Raw genomic sequence first — 21,106 nt, forward strand, 5'->3', positions numbered from 1 at the left:
CATTGGCATAATGAAAGGGGAAAATTTTTCTAAGACTGTATATACAGTGAAAAAAACTGCTGAATTTGAATCACATACTATTAATTCACAAACATACCTGACTGAAATTCAAATGCTGCTGCTGGAATGCTGATGTCAATTTTTGCTGACGATTACCCACTGAGGAAGGCTGGTTTAATTTTCCAGGGGCTGATGGGCCTTTCAATAATGGCTGGCATATAGAATCTAGAAACCAACAAAATACTAGTTAATGCTTTCTTCCTTCTCACTTAAAAAGCAGAGAGGTCTTTAGGTATCCTACAAAACAGTGCTTGAGAACCTTTAAAAAAAGAAAAGGATCTCTTTATTTCTAAGCACTAGATGGTATCAAAAGAGATTTCCTTTTGTACAATCCATTTGGCGGGGTCAAATTGGAAATCCAGAGATGACTTTTGGCAATAGCATTCTCTGATGTTCCTACATTAAGAGCTTATAGGAGAAATTAGGGAAACAGGAATGACTGTTTTACCTGTGTTTGCCATATGCTCATCGGCATTTAATCTATTTTCTAGTCCCATTGTTGGCACCACAACAGTACAAACAGCTGGTTTGGTTTCTGTGTTGGCAGAGGTTACCCGATCTGTGTTTTGATGGGTATCCTCCACAAAACTGCTCTCTGCAAATGGACTGTCATGTCCTGAAGAGTCTGATGTTGGAGAGCCATCCACAGTATCACAGCCGCTTTCCTGCTCTTCATCTGACATACTACAACAAAAAAGTATTTTTATTAATGTTTTTCAACATTAAATCGTGATAAGTAGTACCTAGGCTCCAGCAAATCGAGGAGACTTTAATCAGTTATTTCTTAACAATTACAATTTCTTCCTTGTCCAGTAACAATTTTTCATAGATTTTCTATACACTCAACTTAATTCTCCATTCAGACAGGTAACACTAATTCTGTCCTGTTCAGGAACATCCTTTTGGCACTGGATTTTCTTTCCTTTCCCTTCCGACTTGACTTTTTAGTAAGGGTTCATAAAGCTCCATTTCATACATTTCATAAAATTTCAACAAAAGACTACAAAAGCAGCACTGTTCTGAATGACTTAAATGAACACTACAAACATAAATATGTGACTTGGGTATTTCAGATTAGGTTAGAATGAATATGGGATAGGTGCCAAAAGTGGTAATTTGGGTCATTTCAATAAACCAGATCTCTGAAAAGTTCTCTCCCACCTCTCTGAAAGCTAGCCATAATACTAGATTTCTCTTTTCTTTTCCTTGCCCTCTTAGGACCTGACAATATTTCTATACTTGAGATTTCTACAGCATTCCTATCTGCTTTAATCATTTACTTTATGCTCAACAATGTAAAAATTTCTTTTCATATGCATATTTGAGCTGTATATCTTATTTCTATATCTTATAAATATATCTACATATAATTACATAAATACATCTACATATATATGTGTATGTATATATTAATGTATATATGTGTGTACATCAACTTCCAAACCACATTAAAGGCAACTTATATATAAAAAAAAAAAAGTGTTAAAATTCCTTTTTATCTACCACAGAGTTTTGGTTGTAAGTACTCAATACCGTATTTCCTGACTAAGAAAAACAAATGTATAAATTAAGACTTAAGATAATTTCTCTAAGATGAAATCAAACATATTTCACTAAAATTTTTATGACTTATCTCTTAATGTATTAGTATATCATGCTGGTTAGGTGAGGCTCTGAACTTATTGGTAATGCAAGTCCCAGGACAAAAAGAAAGGTAGATAAGGAAATATGGATAAAAGTATGCAAATCAATCACTGATGAGGGGGGAAAAAAATCACAGCAGATATTCTACTGATATTGAGCCATTACTTCACTATCCAAAACATACCCTTTTTATTTTGAAGTCTATGATGCATTTGAAATCTAAGTTACGATAGCAGTCTGTGGAGCTAAAGTTGTGAATGTGATTTTACCCTTTCAAACAGATCATTCTTTAAAAATCATTCATTATAACCCTCAATTTTTCATTTAGATCTGTTCTATAACAATAAAGAAAAGGACAACTTAAAATCTGAGTTTAAAAAAAGTAATATAATTGAAAAATTATGCTCAAAAGAGAAGCCACCGTGGTAAACTGGCAGGCACTTACTAATTTGAACAACAACAACAACACACAACAAAAATCATAGGATTTTTAGTAGACTCATTATTTGCTATATACTACTATCGAAATTCCTTTACCTGTTCGGTCTCTTGCAAGGGGATGGACTGGACTGCCCTGAGGAGCTCGTGCTCAGAGTACTATCAGGACTACTTAATGAACACATCCGATCGATATTCAAAGTGCTCTGGCAAGCTTCACAATCTAGACTACCTTTACATCTAGTGGAAGAGGGAAGGGAAAAATGTGTATCAAAAGTAAGAAGATAGCTAAGATTCACATTATTTAAAGGATCTGAAACAATTAAGAGTGGCCTAACATGGACTAAAAACTAAAGCTCATAAATACAGGAAAATTGCTACAATAATTGTGAAAAACTATTAAGGACATCTCTCTGTGTAGAATTTGATTATCTAACTTGAAGGTTTTAATCCAAAGGACAAGGAATAAGTCACAAAGTTTTCTTTTGCCATGCCAGAGGGCACCATCATTATTACTTAAGGAATGTAGCATATATGCAAGTAACTGCATTTGGCACTTACTCTCTGAGTGAATGTCTCTGTGACGCCTCTTCCTCATCAGTGTCACTGCTAATAGTAATGACACTCACTGCAGGACTAGGGGAGTCAGCGATGATGATGGTTTGCCGCTGTTTGTCTGAAACCGACGAATCAGAGTCCTGTCTGACAGACGTTTCACAATTTCTTGCCTCTCCTTCTGAGTTATGATTGTCTTGTGTTTCTACACAACTTACTTCCTCCACATCTTTCTCATTTACTATCTTTGGAGAAATAAACGCTGAATGCGGGATATTGGTATTCTGTAATGAATTACTCCTGCAATCAAAGGAATAATATGTCATTTCCATAACCAAAACAGGTACAATGACATTTTTCTAACAAAGCCCATGAACAATGCAACCACTCTTATTCACGATGATGTGTTAACACACATATTGTGAGTTTTGTGAAATACAAACTATCTCTAGAATTTTCAGTGTAGATTCACATACAGTCAACTGGTAATTTTTTTTTTTTTTTAGTAAGTGTGTATCTGAATATCTAAAATTGCTATATTATAGGTAGACAATAAATCAAAAGGGCAATGAAGACAATCTTACCAACTGAAAGCATTTATTTCCTCTCTTCCTGGCTCCCATTCCATTAGTTTTACCAAAATACCTCTGAGAAATTGAGAAGGGAGCTGGCTTAGTGTTTATAACAAAGCTATCAAAGAGGTCATTTTGAATATAACAGAGTGACCCTTCAGTGTACATGCAAAATTTATTATAAAGATTAATTCTCAAAGTACAGAGAACAGTTAAAGTACAAATACCAACCTGTTCTGGCACAGTCTATTTTTCTTGGGAGTGGAAGGCTGAGGCCAGACAACATGTGCAATGCCCACACTAATTGGCTGAGGGGCCGATAAAGTTATCTGATTGGTTAGAAGAGGTTGCGGCATCACTGAGCTATAATGATTGCTGTGAGAAATCATTTTCCTAAGGAAAAAGTTTAGAAAAATTGAATACCTTCTTTACCAAGATCTTTTATATAAACTATTCACAAAGAAGGACTTCTGTTTTCAACTTACCCCCAGTCTCCAAGTCTTTGTGAACCAGCCACACTTTCAGAAGTTAATGTGGTAGTAGCAGCAGCCATGGGTGTTACCTGTTGCCAAGCAGGTACCAGCATCTGCTGTGTTCTACCAGACCACGTCTGCTGCACCAGAAACAAAACACTAATAAGTTACAGTACTTCACCTTTACTACATCTTAAAACCAGAAATATATTAAAGTTACAATCAACTAATATTATAAAAGTCAAAGTCAGTACTCTGCAAAGGATCCATTTCCCATTCAGGTCATTTTCATTGCTTTCCAACAGCGAAGACCAATATACTACAAATGGATCAGCATCCTATTTGATATACTTGAGTAGAAGGAGGATAACACACATGCAAAAATAATGAGTTATTACCAACCTGAGAAAGAACTCCTGGTCGGATCTGTAGAGGCTGCACAGCTGGGGCCTGAGTAACAAGTGGAACTGTATTATCTACCCTTATTGAATAACTAGTGGGTTTACCATGTGTAGCAGGAATACCTGTGAAAGATATAAGAAGCATTCTCAAAAGAAAAAATCGTCCTCTGAGTTAACCTGTAAAACATCTTTTTCTAAACTTAAAAGAAGTGCTAAAATTCTGATTAAAGAGCATAGCATTTACAGCAACCTAGTAGGAAAGTGAGATTCTTATTAACTTGTGCTAGATGATCCCAAAACTTGTTATAAAGGCTACTCTTTCTACTGCTTTAAATGCACCTACAAACCTGGATCACTTGTTTTTCTCAAAACATCCCATTTTCTTTTAAAATTTGTTATTATAGCTTTCTTTTCCTTTTCAAATAGTTTAGTAATAGATAAAGAACATGAAAAGGTAAATCTAGTTCATTCACTATCCTGATCTTCTAACTAAGCTTAGCATTTCCTTCTTTAAAACTGTAATTGGGGCCTTCCTGTTGGTGCAAGGGGTTAAGATGCAACCTATGAAGCTATCTGCAGCCTCTGCAACATGAGTTCGATCCCTGGCCAGGGAGCTACACACATGGCGCAGCAGACCTCTCCTGACTCACCCGCTGCTCCCCTTGGCAGTATATTTCAGTCAATCTGCCTGTTTTGTTTCCCATTCTCTCTCTGGTGAATACTCTCACCTCCACACCCTTGGCCTGTACCCCAATTCTTGTATGTATTAAATAAATAAATCTTTAAAAAAAATTAAAACTGTAACTGAATCTTACACTTGTGGCATCAAATGGGGAGTAGACCACTTCAAATGGACACGATGTTTTACATGATTCAAGACAATTCTCCAAAGGAAAAGCAAAATATAACCTTTCTGCTTAATATGATGGTGCAACTAAGTGCTACCCAAAGTGGTTTAATCTAGTGTTTCTACTAGAGAGCTGTGGGAACTTTGAAACAAGTACATTACCATTATGTTAACCCACTACAAAAATTAGAAAGCAGGATTACCAGCCATGTTATCCCTATTAATGCTAATATTTGTGTCATACATTGTAAAGGTATCTTACAAATATTAAGTCTTATGATATTAAACTGAAACTATACCAAGAAACATTGAAACAACACAATTATAGACCTTAAGTGTTCTTTCGTTTCAGCTGCATCTGTTACATATGCTAACAAATATTGTTTGTTAATTCTAATTCAAAAGTATTTTCTTGACAATGAGTTAATGAGTCTGGAATATTTCCTTTTTTTTTGATCATCCATACTATGACCTACTCATGGTTACCATGTGTACAGCAAGGTAATTAATCTTTTATCAACTATAAACCATATTTAAAAAATAAGATTTGTCTAATTTCATTGAATGTTTTAAGAATGATACACAAATTGTGCTCAGAAATGTCTCATAAGAAACAAAGCAAATCATCTGATAAAACAAAACCAGTAACCCTAGAAATCTGAATGTAGATTTGAAAGTTATAGCAGGGAGAAGGGGGTGAGAGAGCAAAATGGGGACATAACAAGACTATGGGGGAGGACTCTAAGTGCCTTGGTAGTGGGTGTGATCCTATACCTCTAAATTGTATACAGTGGTGTAAGCCAATGTTACCGCAATTAAAAAAAAAAAAATTCATAAGCCTTTTAAGTAAGTAGGCTCTAACCCTCAAAAAAATTGCTTTTCAAAATCTTGATATACCACACTATGAAGGTGGAGGTGGGTTGCCCTCAGGTTGACCATCACTGAACCACAATTTCATCTTGAAAATCAAGCATCTAAGGTTTTTTAATCATCTGAGTTGTCATTTTTAATATTTTCTGTGATACAAACCTTTCTCTTAATGAAATCTTATGTGAAAATCAAATATATTAAAAAAATGAAAGCAAAGCTACCCTGGTAGAACAAAAGTGGCTTATGAGTTGATAGATTTTTCACATCTCTTATTAACAATCAAGTCAACAAATAATCCTTGGTGCTTTGTTAGGTACTGTGAGAAATATTAAAATTAAAAAAAATTTTAAGTTGCTCAAATCCTTAAGTCAAATAAAATTCAAATAACCTTCAGAATCCAGAAATATTAAGAGAGAGAAATAACTAAGATAGTGTATCTGCTCTGCCTGTTTCCTTTGACTAAAGCTAAACCAGGTTAAAGAGTTGTCTAGGATGGCACAGCAAAACAGATTCCAGGTATTCTGACTTAGCACCAACTGTTTACGCTATACAGTATGATCACCAAGCTTCAAAGAGTGACTTAAAGCCCTACTTGCACCTGAGTTCTTACTTTAAGATATAACTAGAAGTTAAAGCCTAGCAAGGTCAAAATTCTAGGAAGGCACTTCGGAAGTTGGGTTTTATTCTGGTTATTCCAGTACTGGTAAGGGTTGCTGCTACTGCCCTCTAAAAGTCAACTAAGAAATGCCCCAGTTTGAGAATCTGTGATCTCTTCAAAGTTCTGGCACCTATCTCCACTTTAGAATTTGTTATTTCTAACTAAAAGAATAGACACAAGCTAATTTAATCAAAATCAATTCCTTTTTCTTCATTTAAAACAAACAAACAAACGGGCCTACCTGGTGGTGCAGCAGGTTGAGCGCCGTGCTGTGAAACTGTCCACAGCCTCTGTGGTGCGGGTTCGATTCCCGGCCGGCCAGAAAGAAACCACATGGCGTGGCACACCTTTCCTGCCTTGCCTGCTGCTCCCCTCAGCAGTGTCTTTGGTCTGTCTGAATGTTCTGTTCCCCGCTCGGTCTCTGGTGAATTCTCTCACCCTCCCGCACCTCTGACCTGTACCCCAGTTCTTGTATAAATAAATAGAAAATCTTTAAACAAAAAAACCCTAACTTATGGGTAAAGGACAAGACTAACATTTTGGGCCAGAACTTGACCAAAATTTAAAGACTTGGCAACTTGAATGTCTACTAATGATAGATCACAGGTACTTACCTGAACACATGGAGCAGTGACGCTAAGTATAGGACAACCCATAGCTTTGCCATGCTCACTAAATTCTACCCAGGTATTTTTTAACATGCTAGTCTCTACTGGAATACAAGTATCATATGACCCATTTTGTTAATGATGATAACAATGGATCTCCAGTCAAGAAATGAGTGTCACTTGGTCCAAAAGCTACTGACCAGCTTAAATTCAAATGCTGCATTGAATATAACAAAAACTATACAATGCTTTTAAAGGATACCTACATTTGTTAAAATAATGCAAGCCTAAATGCAAAATATAATTTAAATGAAAATACCTTGAATAGCTGGGGGACAGATAATCAGTGTCTGCTGAAAAGCATCACCACAACCAAAATGAGCAGTTCCAGCCTGCAGAGGAATTCCATGGTGCACAACTGAATGAGCAGATGTAGTTAATGCCTGAAACAATCAATGTGTTATCTTATTATGCAGGCAGACTTCTAGTTGCTACACGTACGCTTTAAAATTTAAGTACGCTCCTTAAAATTATAATTCTACAATAAAAATGGACCCAGAGTACATTGGAGCCTCCCCTGGTGGCGCAGCGGTTGAGCGCAGGGGTGCAAGGCTGCCTGCAGCCTCTGCAGCACCGGTTCGGTTCCCGGCCACCACAGGCGAGGGTCCCACAGAGTACATTGGAGATGGTTGTGATATAGTAACATACACTTCAAGGGTGTGATCATACACTTCTAAATCATACACTTCTAAACCAATGCAACCCCAACTTCAAAAAATGAAAATAGACCCAGAAACTGATCCTACATGAGTTCATTTCATACAACTGTGGCATAGAAGGGCAGGTGTAAGATAATGAGAGAAGGAAAGGTGAAAAGAAAAAATGAATTTGGGTAACTATGTTCTGATAGTTACCCTGAAAATTAGATTTAATAGAATAGCCCTAATGAGACCTCATCATCACTATTAATCGATAATGGCTGACATGAAAATTCTGTATATTTCAAAAGCAAAATAAGTAATCTTTAAAAAGAAAGATGAATTATTAAATACTGTAAGTTCTTACCTGACTTCTTAATGTGCCAATTTTAGTAAAATTTGCTGTCAAATTAGCAGTACTGCTTGAAGCAACTGGTCTTACAAGTGAAGTTTTGTTGTGATTATTTGTGTCACATGAATTTGGGTGGGATTTACAAATATCCATTATATGAAAACAGGACTTTACACTGCAAAAGAAAAATTATTTTAAATATTTAGAATCATCTAAAATTAATGAACATCAATAAAATTTAAAATAACTTCCAAAAGAAAAAAAGTCTATGACTTGTACTTTATTGCTTATTTTTGATGCCATTTCTACCAGGAAATTCTATAAGAAAAGATGAAATTTCAAAGCAAGTAAAAGTCTATCTTATATCCGTAATACTTTTTTTGTAAGACACCAGGGCAATATTCAACATGGCTTTTGGTTAGCATGCTATAATTTTATGACCCTCTTACCCTAAATAATTTTTCCTAAGTTTCTAGAATTCCACATCCCTAAATTAATGGTACCAAAGTATGTGGTCATCATGATGGGCTTTATATTAAAGGGGTGATTCTCAATAAGGGATATAAGTTCATCTCTGTGCATTTCTTCAGTGTTTTTAAAGTAATAAAAGAAGTTGATTTAAGTCACTTTACTCCTTTCAGTCTTTTAAGAGGAGGGAGACAAAGAATTTGTAATGCCTAAAGAAACGTTAATAAAGCAATTCAACTTGAACACATATTCTTCTCTACTAATCCATTTTTAAAACCCCCTTTCCTTCTAAATGCATATGAGAGAGAAGAGAAGGGAAGGGAAAGAAAACAAACAGTGTGAAGGAAAATTGAAAATGTAGTTTGCTCTGCACACGTTATTGTCAGTGATGAACACTTGAAGATTACATAATATTATAATGCAATGTTAAATCAAAAAAATGTTTTTTAAAAAAGGTAAATGGGTTTTGCAGGGTTCAAAAGAAGATAAAATCTAAGGTCTATCAGAACTGAAATGTGACTTGGAAGAAAAAAACTGTTAATACTTCCTTTAACTACATATATACATGCCTGGTTGGTAAGGTAAGAATACCATGTAAAAACAATCATTCAGTCATTTTCAACATGGTATTTTGGGGGAAAAAAATAAGCTGGAATGCAATTCAGATTTATGTTCTAGTTCTACCCTGCCACTCACTAATCTATATGAACTTGGCCAACTTAGCTTAACCTCTTTTGACTCAGTTTACATATTTAAAGAAGAAACTAAAACATTCATCTAACACTGACTTTCTAAAGAACTAACGTTTTATTTCTTCAGAATCATTTTTTTTTTTTTTTTTATAGAGGCATGCTTTATTTATTTGTTTGCTGGTTTGTTTGTTTTGTTTTGTTTATACATGCACTGGGTACAGTCAGAAGCGCGGGAGGGTGAGAGAATTCACCAGAGCCAGAGCGGGGAGCAGAGCAGGCAGAAGGACCGAAGTACACTGCTGAGGGGAGCAGCGGGCGGCAGGAGAGGTCTGCACGCCATGTGGGACCCTCCTCCGGTGGCCGGGGAGCAGCCGGGGATCGAACCGGCGCCACAGAGGCCGCGGGCAGCTTCGCAACCCAGCGCTCAACCGCTGCGCCACCGGGGAGGCCCTTCAGAATCATTTTAAAAGATTTTAAAGTAACGTACTGGTTGCTATGAGGAAAATCTAGAAGATGTTTCATATTAACAAAAGGATGGTTCAAAGTTTCTGCTGGAGTAATTCTTAAATCGGCATCAATCAGCAACATTTTCTTCAACAGACTAACAAATTCTCTTCTGTCAGCTTTCTCAGCCAAAAGATCACTTCCTTCCAAATCCATCACTGTGTTCACCTAAGAAAGCAAAAATTTCATCAAATAAAAATAAGCCATAGAAGGTTGCATGTTAAAGTTTCATGGATTAAAAAAAAAAAAAAATCACAAGGAAATGTGGACTTCTAGTGAGTCCGAGACCTGGGACACGATGGTGAGGGAAATCAGACATGGGGGACTGTCATGTCTAGCATGCAGTAAATCTTTATTGTCTTAGTGCTCATTATATACTATTTTAATTGCAGCAGGTGTAACATCAAAGCATACCATATAATGATAACATGTATGAATGATTAGTCTATTTTCTTACTATTATCTATTTACTTCAGACAGTAGGGGTACCAGGTGGTTAGTTCTCACGCACATAATCTTATCGCCCCCTAGCCAGAGCCTGGGAAGTTCCCTCATTATTTTTGTTGTTCTCAAACTGTGGAGATGTACGCAGGTCACTTCCAGGCTCTCAACACCAAGTCCTGTCACCCAGAGGTTTTCCTCCGAGACGCATGTGTTTTCACATGCCTTAGGGACTCGGGTCAAGGCCCTTCTGCTCACTACGCAGGGTGTCCTCCAACAAGGAAAGAACTGAGAACTATAATTATTTTGAAATAAAAAATTCAGTTTATAACAACTCCTCAAAGTGCTCTGAGGTACCAATGAGCATTTAAAACAAGTTAAATTGAAAAAAAAAATTAAACAAATATCCATTCCTATCAAGATATACGGAAATTTGTTTGCCAGGATTTTTCCTTTAAAGAAAAACACCACATACTAAAGAACAGGATAATGTAAATTAAGTATTTGATGAAGTCAAATGCAATTTAGTTCCTGAAATGTTGAAACCCTATAATCATTTTCATTTGAAAGGTTTAAAAATAGCCAGCACTCTATAGCCATTTAGAAAATGACTAACAAGTGTTGGCATCTGTGGCATTCAAGCCCACCACGGTAAGTATGCAACATTAACACCAGTGACTACTCACATGCACTATATCATCCAGACTGTTGAATATGTACTTTCTGGCTTCTTTAGACTTCATTCCTGTCTCTGCCTCATGTTCTTCTAGTGTCTTATTGAATATATCAAAGAGAGAAAAATAACATTACTATCTATCATTTTAAGCATTTCTTTACATCTGGCACATTTAGTATAATATATTTAATTATTTAAGGGACGTAGTAGCTTCAAAGGATAACTACCAAAATGTATTTTTTTAAAAGATGTATTTATTTTTGCATAGAAGAACTGGGGTATAGGCCAGATGTGCAGGGGATGAGAGGATTCACCAGAAACAGAATTGGGAGCAGAACAGGTGGTGAATCTACTGAAATACACTGCTAAGGGAGCAGCAGGTGAGACAGGAGAGGTCCGCTGTGCCATATGTGGGCTAGCTTGCTGGTCAGGGATCGAGCTCAGGCCTTAGCGGTGACAGCTTAATAGCACAAAGACTTAACTCTTAGGCCACCAAGGAGGGCCCCCAAAATGTATATTTTAAGTAGGAAAAAAAAAAGAGAGAACTTGCTTCAGGCCAAAAAATATTACCTAGAAAACAAACTCCTTACACAAAATAACAAATTTTAAAGTTAATCTTTGAGGATCCATTGATAGCCCAAAGATACTAACAATAAATTAGGTACTTGGGATATGTAGTAAGTGGTTAAATTCAATTCTTATTCTATAATGTAGAACTGGGATTAGGAAGAAAAATACACAGCACAAAAGGTATTACACACATAAAAGTTTAAAAAAAACCATTTAAAATGAATTTATAATTATGATGTCAGTTAGAAAATAAGCTAAATAAGTTATTCAGAGAGGGTTTATCTCTTTAAAAAGGAAAGGATAAAAATGAAGATTCAAAAGGAAAAAATGCAATAAAATAAAAATAGACATGGAGGGTAAGATGCATATGAGACATTTTAGAAAAATGTCTTTCTAAAATTTTAAAAATTACCTTTAGCCTCCAGCCAGAATGAGAAATATCTGTTTCTCTGCAAAAAAATCGTGTGGATTTTGTACCCACATTTAACAACTGCTCTCCTGGTAAACCTTGAGTCTGCGAAATGTATCGAATCTGGAAAAAAATTTACAAGAGAAGTGATTATTCTTTCATGCAACAGACATTAAATGAACACCCTTTGTCTATCAGACATTAAGCTAACGTTAGTCAAAAATAAAAAGATGTTAGTCTGTGCCCTCAAGAAGGTTATAACTTAGCGAGGAACATAGAAGTAGACAATTATAATGCAGTGTTTTAAGTACCATAATAAATGCATGCTTTATGGTTAGACAGAAAAGGGATGCCTAAAATAACTGTAGTCACATAACTCTAAAAAAGATAATGTTTGAGTTAGGTCTTTGAGGAAAAAATAAGGGCTTGTTAAACCATGAAAGAACAGGGAAAACCTGATCTACTGTGATTAATGTGAAGGTTATAATATGAGTAAATATAGAAAATACCCACACACTCGGAGACTAGAAGCACAGAGGTTCACTAAGGAAGAAAAGGCAAAAGATAAATTGAACTAGCAGGCAGAAGGCTTTATCAGGAGTTAAGAAGTTTGCATTCTTCTCTGCATTACCTCTGGGAGGTAGTAATGGGAAACCACTGGAGATATTTAAGCAGGAAATTGACAATTTATATTTTTAAATTAATGCCTAAGAATGGTGAGAGGATGAGGTTAAAGGAGAGATGAAGGGGCCTGAACCGAAAGACTTAGTACGGATAGAGGGAGTGAATCCAAGAGATTGAGACTGATGGGTTTGACTGTGGGAGCATTGGGGGTGACACATCCTTACCACTGGCATGCGCATGGCTGAATCAGTAGAAAAGGACAGGGGCACAGATGAGTTCCCTCAGGAGGACACTGAAAAGGTCCAGCCTCAGGGCCTCTGAACTAAAAAAATATTCTTCTGTTTGGAATTCTCTTGCCCCAGATATCTGTATGGCTCATCCTTCACTTCTGTTCACCCTCAGTTCAAATGTCATCTTATTTATGAGGCCTTCCTTAACACACTAATGACAAGTCTTCCATTCCTTAATACCCCTTATCCATTTGCTCTGTTGTATTTTTTGCCACCATACTTTTTCCATTTATCCCAATGCTCATTAGAATTCACATGAGTTCCCTTGAAGGAAGGACTTTATTTACTTACAAATCTGCAAGTCCCATGACAACAGACCCTCAAAAAACTGTTCCTCAACTTAGTGGCTGAGCATGGGAAATAAATACAAACTTAGAAAAGGAAGAAATCTAGAATTAATTAGCACTTCTTCCATTCTTCTTTTTAAAGGTATTACTTCTCTAAAGTGAGCTTTAGAACACAGCGTTCTTTTTTCTTTTCCTTAAACCTCAGAGCCTTTGCCTATCAGTTCATTCTCTCCTAGTATATTCCAGAACTTCCTTTCTATCTATAAAATCCCCATAGTCTACAAAAATGTTAATATATTCTATCCTCAAAAAAAACCTCCTTTTTTTTATTTTTATTTTTTATTTTTTTTTTATAGAGGCATTTTTTTTTTATTTATTTGTTTGTTTGTTTTTTGGTTTTTTTGTTTATACATGCACTGGGCACAGTCAGAAGCGCGGGAGGGTGAGAGAATTCACCAGAGCCAGAGTGGGGAGCAGAACAGGCAGAAGGACCGAAGTACACTGCTGAGGGGAGCAGCGGGCGGCAGGAGAGGTCTGCGCGCCATGTGGGACCCTCCTCCAGTGGCCAGGGAGCAGCCGGGGATCGAACCGGCGCCGCAGAGGCGGCGGACAGCTTCGCAACCCAGCGCTCAACCACTGCGCCACCGGGGAGGCCCAAAAAAAAAAACCTCCTTTAAACTCTGATTCTTATTAGGTTAAGAGTCTTAAAAATATAAGTCCTATTTACACCTAAGAGGAACAACAACATAAAAAACATATATTTAAAAAAAAAAAAGACCAAAAAAAGGCATGGAAGCTGCAAAATGAAAAAAAAAAAAAGTCCTATTTATTTCATTCTTATCGTGATATAAAGAGTTAATGGTCAGTTAACAATGTTCACATTAGTCACATTAAATCTTTATCTCATTTTAATACTACAAGCTACTAACTTTACTTTAAAACTCTGTTCCCTCCATTTCCACAACACCATTTTTTTTTCTAGTTCTCTTCCTATTTCCTGACATCCTTTAATTTATTGCCCCCTCCATCTGTCCTTTAAATGACATTGCAGTCCAGAGTTTTACCTGACTTCTTTCCTGTAAAAGCCCCAAGTGTCCACAGTTTTATCTCTAAATTCATACCTAACTATTTCTAGCTCTGGAGCTGAAGATCCAATTGCTTGCTGAAACTCTCCACCTGGCTGGCCTTAAGGTACCTTTAAGTAAACAAACTTATTTTCTTTTAAATTTGTTATTTTCATGTATTTCCCCCTCTGATGAACTGAAAGACCAACCACCCAAATCAAACCTGAAATGTACACCAGACAAAACAACTTCTCCCTGTCACCCTCCCCTCAACATTCAAAACCCTAACAATTTTACTTCATTAAGTATTTTTTCATAATTGTCCCTCCTCTCCATCTATTTAGGGATTTTTTCAGTTCTGAAATACATAATTTCACAGGGTGTCCATTAGTCTACCTGCCTCCCTAATAACCCCAAACACTCAACCCTAATTCTTCACATTGTTAACACATTGTTAACAATCATTTTGGTAAAATGCAGATTTGATTTCTACTACCCTATAAAAAATTAATTTACTGACTAAAACAGGATTGATTCCAAACCTCTAATCATAATATGTAGGGCTTCCAGGTTTATCTTTTCCCTGCTCTCTCTCCTCTCCCTCTCCCTTGCCCCCTATAGACACACACATACATACATGTGTGTACATGAGTGTGCATATATACATGTATATGTGCATGCACACACATATATAAGCGTGTGTGTGCATATACATATGCATACGTGTGTGCATATATATATAAGTTCAGAGAATTTATGTTGCTAATTGGGGCCCAAGTGTCTGAGTTCCTTATTTTTTTTTTTTAAATGGAGGCATGTTATTAATTTATTTATGTTTGTTTGTCTGTTTTGTTTATACATGCACTGGGTACAGTCAGAAGCGTGGGAGGGTGAGAGAATTCACCAGAGCCAGAGCGGGGAGCAGAGCAGGCAGAAGGACCGAAGTACACTGCTGAGGGGAGCAGCGGGCGGCAGGAGAGGTCTGCGCACCATGTGGGACCCTCCTCCGGTGGCCAGGGAGCAGCCGGGGATCGAACTGGCATCGCAGAGGCCGCGGGGCAGCTTCGCAACCCAGCGCTCAACCACTGCGCCACCGGGGAGGCCCTGAGTTCCTTATTTTACAGAAAAAATGAGGAAGTACCAAGAATTCAGTAGCTAGAGATGCTAGATTTCTTGGATGGTAAAAAAGACATTCAGCAAACATAGCAAACATACTATGTGTCAGATGCTAAAGATATGCAGATGGATAAAATATAGTACCAATCTTCAATAGCATTTAATTCACTAGAAAAGATAAATATTTGAGAAAATAACCTGCAAATCAGCTAGGAGTCGCCATTATGAAAAACAATTGCTAAAAGAACAGAGAGCAAAGCAATTTATGTAGCTAAGCGATTAGAATGGCAGTGAGCCTCCAAATGTATTTTTTTTATTTTCTGTCCAGTCTTTCAAGGCAGAAACAACACTGTTAACAACAGTTTCTGCCACAAAAAGGAGCTCAATAAAAATTAAAAAAGAAGTAACTTCCCAAATGGATATATATATATATATATATATGCACAGTTGGTGGTTTGAACAGGAAACAGATAACAGAGATAAGTATACCTTACTGATGACGTTTCATATCCTAAATAGAGTATCATAATCTAGGAGGGAAATCTATAAAATTGAACCACATTAATAAATAGACTAAAATTTTTTCAAAAAAAAAAAAAAACACCTGTGATCACTTTAATGGATGAAAGCAAGGGTTTATGGAAGTGTGTCTAATTTAGGATTAAAAATAAAACCCAAAAAAGTAAACACAGAGGGGAGCTCCCTTATCTTGACAACAGACCTTTATCAAAGCCTATACAACAAACATCGTATTTGAAAATGAGTAAAAAGTTCAAGATTGGAGCCAAAAGGAAGATGCCCACATCATCACTCCTATTCATGTCATTCACGTACTTTGGAAAGTAACTTATTTTTTAAACAACGCACTAATAAACCGTAACCATTAGCGCTTCATATACTAGTAACTTTTGCAATTACTGTACCAAAGTAATATATATACTGAAAATATTATTATCTGGATCACATGACACTTGTTCCAGTTTTTATAAAAATTCTATTATAGAATTTAGAAAACATGGGTTCTGGGCAGGGCTTTGTCTCTTTACCATTATGCCTTTTGACAAGTCAGTTCATTTTCCTGGGCCTGTATTTTCTCCTTTATAAAGTAATTGGACAGGGCAGCAGTACCTAGCAGCTGTAGGTTACTTTTCTCTAGTAACATCTGCTGTCCAAGACCAGAACTGTGACATCTAAATCCAGAGTACAATGAAAAATCACCTTGAAATTGCCACTAGATGGTGTTCTGCTCCAGGACACTAAACCTGTCATAAATTGAATGTACAAAGCCAAAGGTGTATTTCTGGAATTTGACGGGTGCCTCACTATTTTCAGCAATTAAGGAATAATGGGACACTCAAACTAGATTAGCAACTCTTTCAAAACTAGCAATAGTCTGGCATATGCATCAAAGTTAGTAAGTAGGTAAAAAAAAAGGTGAAGGAAATCAGGATATATGAAAAGTTTTACAGAAATTGTCTTTTAGGAGGTATCCTAAACATGAAGAGGGGAAAGTAGAGAATATAGGAAACCAGGCCTGAAAGTCATTGGAAGAAATTAAAGTAATATCCAAAATAAATATAAAATGACTTTAAAAGTCATTTCAGCACAATTTAAATCATCCAAATTAATTATCTCGCATCCCTTTTGTAAGAATACTAAGTCCTAAAAAAAAAAAAAGAGTTAAAGTACATCTTGCTATTATGTCATCTATGCTTTAAAATGTTCTATTTTCTTTAAGTTTTAAAGTTAAATAGTATAGGGCCTCCCCTGGTGGCACAGCGGTTGAGAGCTGGGCTGCGAAGCTGCCTGCAGCCTCTGCAGCGCCAGTTTGATCCCCGGCCACCGGGCGAGGGTCCCGCATGGTGCGCAGACCTCTCCTGCCGCCCACTGCTCCCCTCAGCAGTGTACTTCGGTCCTTCTGCCTGTTCTGTTCCCTGCTCTGGCTCTGGTGAATTCTCTCACCCTCCTGCGCTTCTGACTGTACCCAGTGCCAAATAAATAAATCTTAAAAAAAAAAAAAAAAAAAAAGATTCCTTTAAAAAAAATCTTTAAAAAAAAAAATAAAGTTAAATAGTGTATCATTTAAATAATAATTACAAATATCCATAAGTCAATTATAAAAAACAAAATTAATGTAACCATTTTGTAAATTTTGAGTAATATTTTCAATTCTTACAAATACTAATGAATAAAATAATTACTCCCCCACCAAAACTTGAGTATTAAGAGCTTTAAACATAAAGAACAAAGAATACTGTCTAATAGCTTAGAGACACTAATGAACAGACCTGAAAGCTATCATGAAAAGTGTTTAATGAATAACTTGTTGGATTCCAATGAGAACACTGTAAATAATGTTGACTTTCAGCATCATCTAAAAAGAGCTAAAAATAATGAAGAGGGTTCAGGTGACTGAGGTACTTAAGACCAATAATGGTTGCTGGCTTAATATCAGTATTTATAGTGCCTTTTTTTTTTTTCCTTCAGAGAGGCTGACATTTCATCCATCATCAAAGACTGTCACCCAAGCAAATCTATTATTCACATGTACACAGTTCAGTCCTTTATTTATCTAAGTATAAAAACCATACAAACCATACAATTCTCTCAAAAGTTTTACAAAAATGGTTTTTGGTCTGTCGAGTGTAACTTACAAAAACTTGCTTCCGTAATATAAATTTTTTTTTTGATCAAGTACTAGTTTTAAGATCTTGAAATTAAACTCCATAAATTCTAGGTTCTGTCATTTTTTTTTTTAAGATTTATTTATTTATTTATACAAGCACTAGGTACAGTCAGAAGCACAGGAGGATGAGAGAATTCACGAGAGCCAGAGCAGGGAGCAGAGAAGGCAGAAGGACTGAAGTACACTGCTGAGGGGAGCAGCAGGCGGCAGGAGAGGTCTGCGCGCCACGTGGGACCCTCCTCAGGTGACCAGGGAGCAGCCGGGGATCGAACCGGCGCTGCAGAAGCTGCTGGCAGCTTCGCAACCCAGAGCTCAACCACTGCGCCACCGGGGAGGCCCTCTGTCATTTTATTTTTAAAAGATTTTCATGTGTATTATATGGGGAATGCATTCTTATGAATGTATCATTTGTCTTTATAGTCTACCAATTTTATGAAATTGTCACAATAGTTCTGTTACCTGGTCATACTCCAGGGCTCCTGGGTAGAGCGGCCATCCAAGGAATAATTCTGCAATCACACATCCCAGTGACCACATGTCTATGGCTTCACAAAATGGCAACCCCAATATAATTTCTGGAGCTCTGAAATTTAAAAAAAAAAATAGAGTGGTAATTTTTCACTGTTCAGAATTTTAAATCTACCCATCATACTGATTTAAGATGGAAGGATTCGATGAGCACATCACTGTGATTAAATTCTCTACACTTAAACCTTATAGTTTCATTAATGTAACCTCTGAAAAAAGGATAAAGCATACATCTTGCTTTTGAGACTATAGATTTGAGATAACATTAAAAAAGAGAACTGGCAAACTATCGAATGCATGCACTGTGACATTAACAGAACTGAAAATGACATTTAGTGATTAACACCAAAACCAAAGTCCCAAGGGCTAAAAGTAGATCTAGACCTATTATTACTTTGGAGCCTAATAGTAAATATTCACATAATTATATCCATTTTAGTCATTCAAAAAGAGACAAGACCAACTTCAGCATATTCTGTGTTAAAAAGGCTGAAAAATAGAGGATATATCAAAAATAGTTAAAAAGCATATAAACACTTGGAGAGCTTTGATAATTTGGAAAATGTACTCTATGAAAGATATTCCTAGAAAAATTACGTTGCACATGATTTTTTGTGTAAAGATTAACATTCTAAGAGAGCCTCCACATACAGCTGTGTGTTTCAAAGTAAATGAGACAATCATTTTGTAGTGCTTTTGGACAATTTGTATTTTTTTCCTGAACCACGGAGAGTAATTTGCCAAGTATCTGTATACTTTATATTTCCTGCAAACAAGAATATCTCCTATACAACTGTGATACAATCATTGAAATCTGGAAATGAACATTGCTACATCTCAACTATGTAAGTCTCAGAACCCACGTGAGGCCAATGACATCCTTTATGACAAAAAGATGAAATTCAGAATCATGCACTGCCTTACTCTTTTAGTCTTTTTCAATATAGAGTATTTCTTCAGTCTTTCCTTAATTTCTATCAGTAATAGAATAAATCAAAATTGTATGTCATCTAACAGCACATAATAAGAAAACATTATTGGTTCTGTAATATTCCTCCTAGAGACTGTCCTCCTAAACGAAGCTCTTCACTTCTTTCTTCATCTATTCTGGTCACTCCTACAATGTGGCAGTGCTATAGATATAGCAGGAAGTACACATCATTTGTACTTTTGTAGAACAGGCAACGCACATATTAAAAATGTCTTCTGAATCGAGAGTATAACTAAACCTGTGGTTTACCACTCTATAAATAATCACTCACAATTAGAAGACAAGTGTGAAACCCACAAACTCAAAAATTTAGATCACATGGTAACAAAGGCAAACTACATCTAAAATCCAAATTTCCTTTTTCTTTTGACATGTGTTTTTAATCAAATTTATCAATATTCACTAAGACTAAATTCTTTCCACTTCTCTAAAACCTTGAAACTTTAATATAAAATATAGACTAAGTGGGTAGACTGAAAAAAATTCTAAGTAGAAACAGTGAACTATGGATGGTTTGCAGGACTTTTTAGAGCACTAGAAAAGAATGTTAACAGTAAATGCTTCACATAAGAACATAATGAAACAGTGTCACTCAGCAGAGATGGTGACTATTAATTAACCATTTTATTTGCTTTATTTCATTTTTTTAAGTTGAAAACTTAATTACTGACAGAAGAAACCCAGCCCTATTAGGAAAGAGGGTGTCTTCATCTAGGTATTTGGTATGTCTAGTTGTAGGAATAATTACATTCTTATAACAGAGATAAATCCCTTAGGTCCTCACTACAAATACACTAAACTATGAATTCATATGAGGCTCTCATGTCCATCAAGAAAATGTTGCACATAATGACTCCAAATTTAGTTTTTCTACATATCAAGACTATAAAAGACCAATGTAAACATCTTGCCTTTCAAACGACTTCATTTCTCACTGAACTTAATAAACTAGCGGAACACTGACATACTTCAGCTTGTGAATCTAGCCCAGGTCTGTTCTGGTTAAGTCTAGGGCACTGATCAAATAATTTCTGAAATAACAAAACTGCTAATGACTCTGTCTGGTAATATCAACACTCTGAAACTGAGAAGTAGAGCCAATTAGGCTTCTCTTGATGATACTTCTCTACAAGTTTATCTCTATGTGCTCCTTCTGACAATATGAAGATATCTGAGAAATGCAGCACAAACTTCAAAAATGCAGCACAAATGGAAAAATATGATAAACTAAAACAAAAACATACTAAAATCGGAACAGTCTTCTCTAAGGTAGAAGAGATGCAGTAGGCCTTTTTAAAAGTTTTAAGATATAACTCACATACCATACAATCAAACCATTTAAATACTAAGATTCAATGGTATTTACTATACTCACAAAATTATACAACCATTATCACAATCACTTTTAAAACTTTTTCATCACCCCAAAAAAGAAATCTTACTTCCACTAGCAATCACCATCTACATCTCACAAAATCCTCTATTCCCAGGCCACCACAATCTTTTTGTTTCTTTAGAGTTTCATATAAATGGAATCATACAAAATGTGGTCTTTTGTGGTTGTCTTTCACTTGGCATGATGTT

The 21,106-nt window shown here is 36.1% G+C and overlaps 1 protein-coding gene across 7 annotated transcripts in view; it reads right to left on the bottom strand.

Annotated features, from left to right (window-relative positions):
- Positions 1–21,106, bottom strand: part of HIPK3 (homeodomain interacting protein kinase 3) — a 70,497-nt gene that overhangs the window by 4,545 nt on the left and 44,846 nt on the right. For 3 of the 7 annotated variants that reach the window (XM_037522486.2, XM_037522490.2, XM_037522489.2), the window contains exons 3-16: positions 18,463–18,586; positions 11,940–12,059; positions 10,968–11,054; positions 9,824–10,008; positions 8,192–8,351; positions 7,446–7,569; positions 4,145–4,266; positions 3,755–3,882; positions 3,501–3,662; positions 3,282–3,344; positions 2,704–2,997; positions 2,242–2,382; positions 509–744; positions 98–225 (exon numbers count right to left, since the gene is read on the bottom strand). In XM_037522486.2, coding sequence (XP_037378383.1) covers positions 98–225; positions 509–744; positions 2,242–2,382; positions 2,704–2,997; positions 3,282–3,344; positions 3,501–3,662; positions 3,755–3,882; positions 4,145–4,266; positions 7,446–7,569; positions 8,192–8,351; positions 9,824–10,008; positions 10,968–11,054; positions 11,940–12,059; positions 18,463–18,586 — 2,074 coding nt within the window. The remainder of the gene's footprint in view (positions 1–97; positions 226–508; positions 745–2,241; positions 2,383–2,703; positions 2,998–3,281; positions 3,345–3,500; positions 3,663–3,754; positions 3,883–4,144; positions 4,267–7,445; positions 7,570–8,191; positions 8,352–9,823; positions 10,009–10,967; positions 11,055–11,939; positions 12,060–18,462; positions 18,587–21,106) is intronic. The other 4 variants (XM_037522487.2, XM_037522494.2, XM_037522492.2 and 1 more) reach the window with 4 other exon arrangements.

This window comes from Talpa occidentalis, unplaced genomic scaffold (assembly GCF_014898055.3).
Source record: "Talpa occidentalis isolate TD23 unplaced genomic scaffold, MPIMG_talOcc4v2.1 talOcc4.3, whole genome shotgun sequence".
Classification (NCBI taxonomy): domain Eukaryota; kingdom Metazoa; phylum Chordata; class Mammalia; order Eulipotyphla; family Talpidae; genus Talpa; species Talpa occidentalis.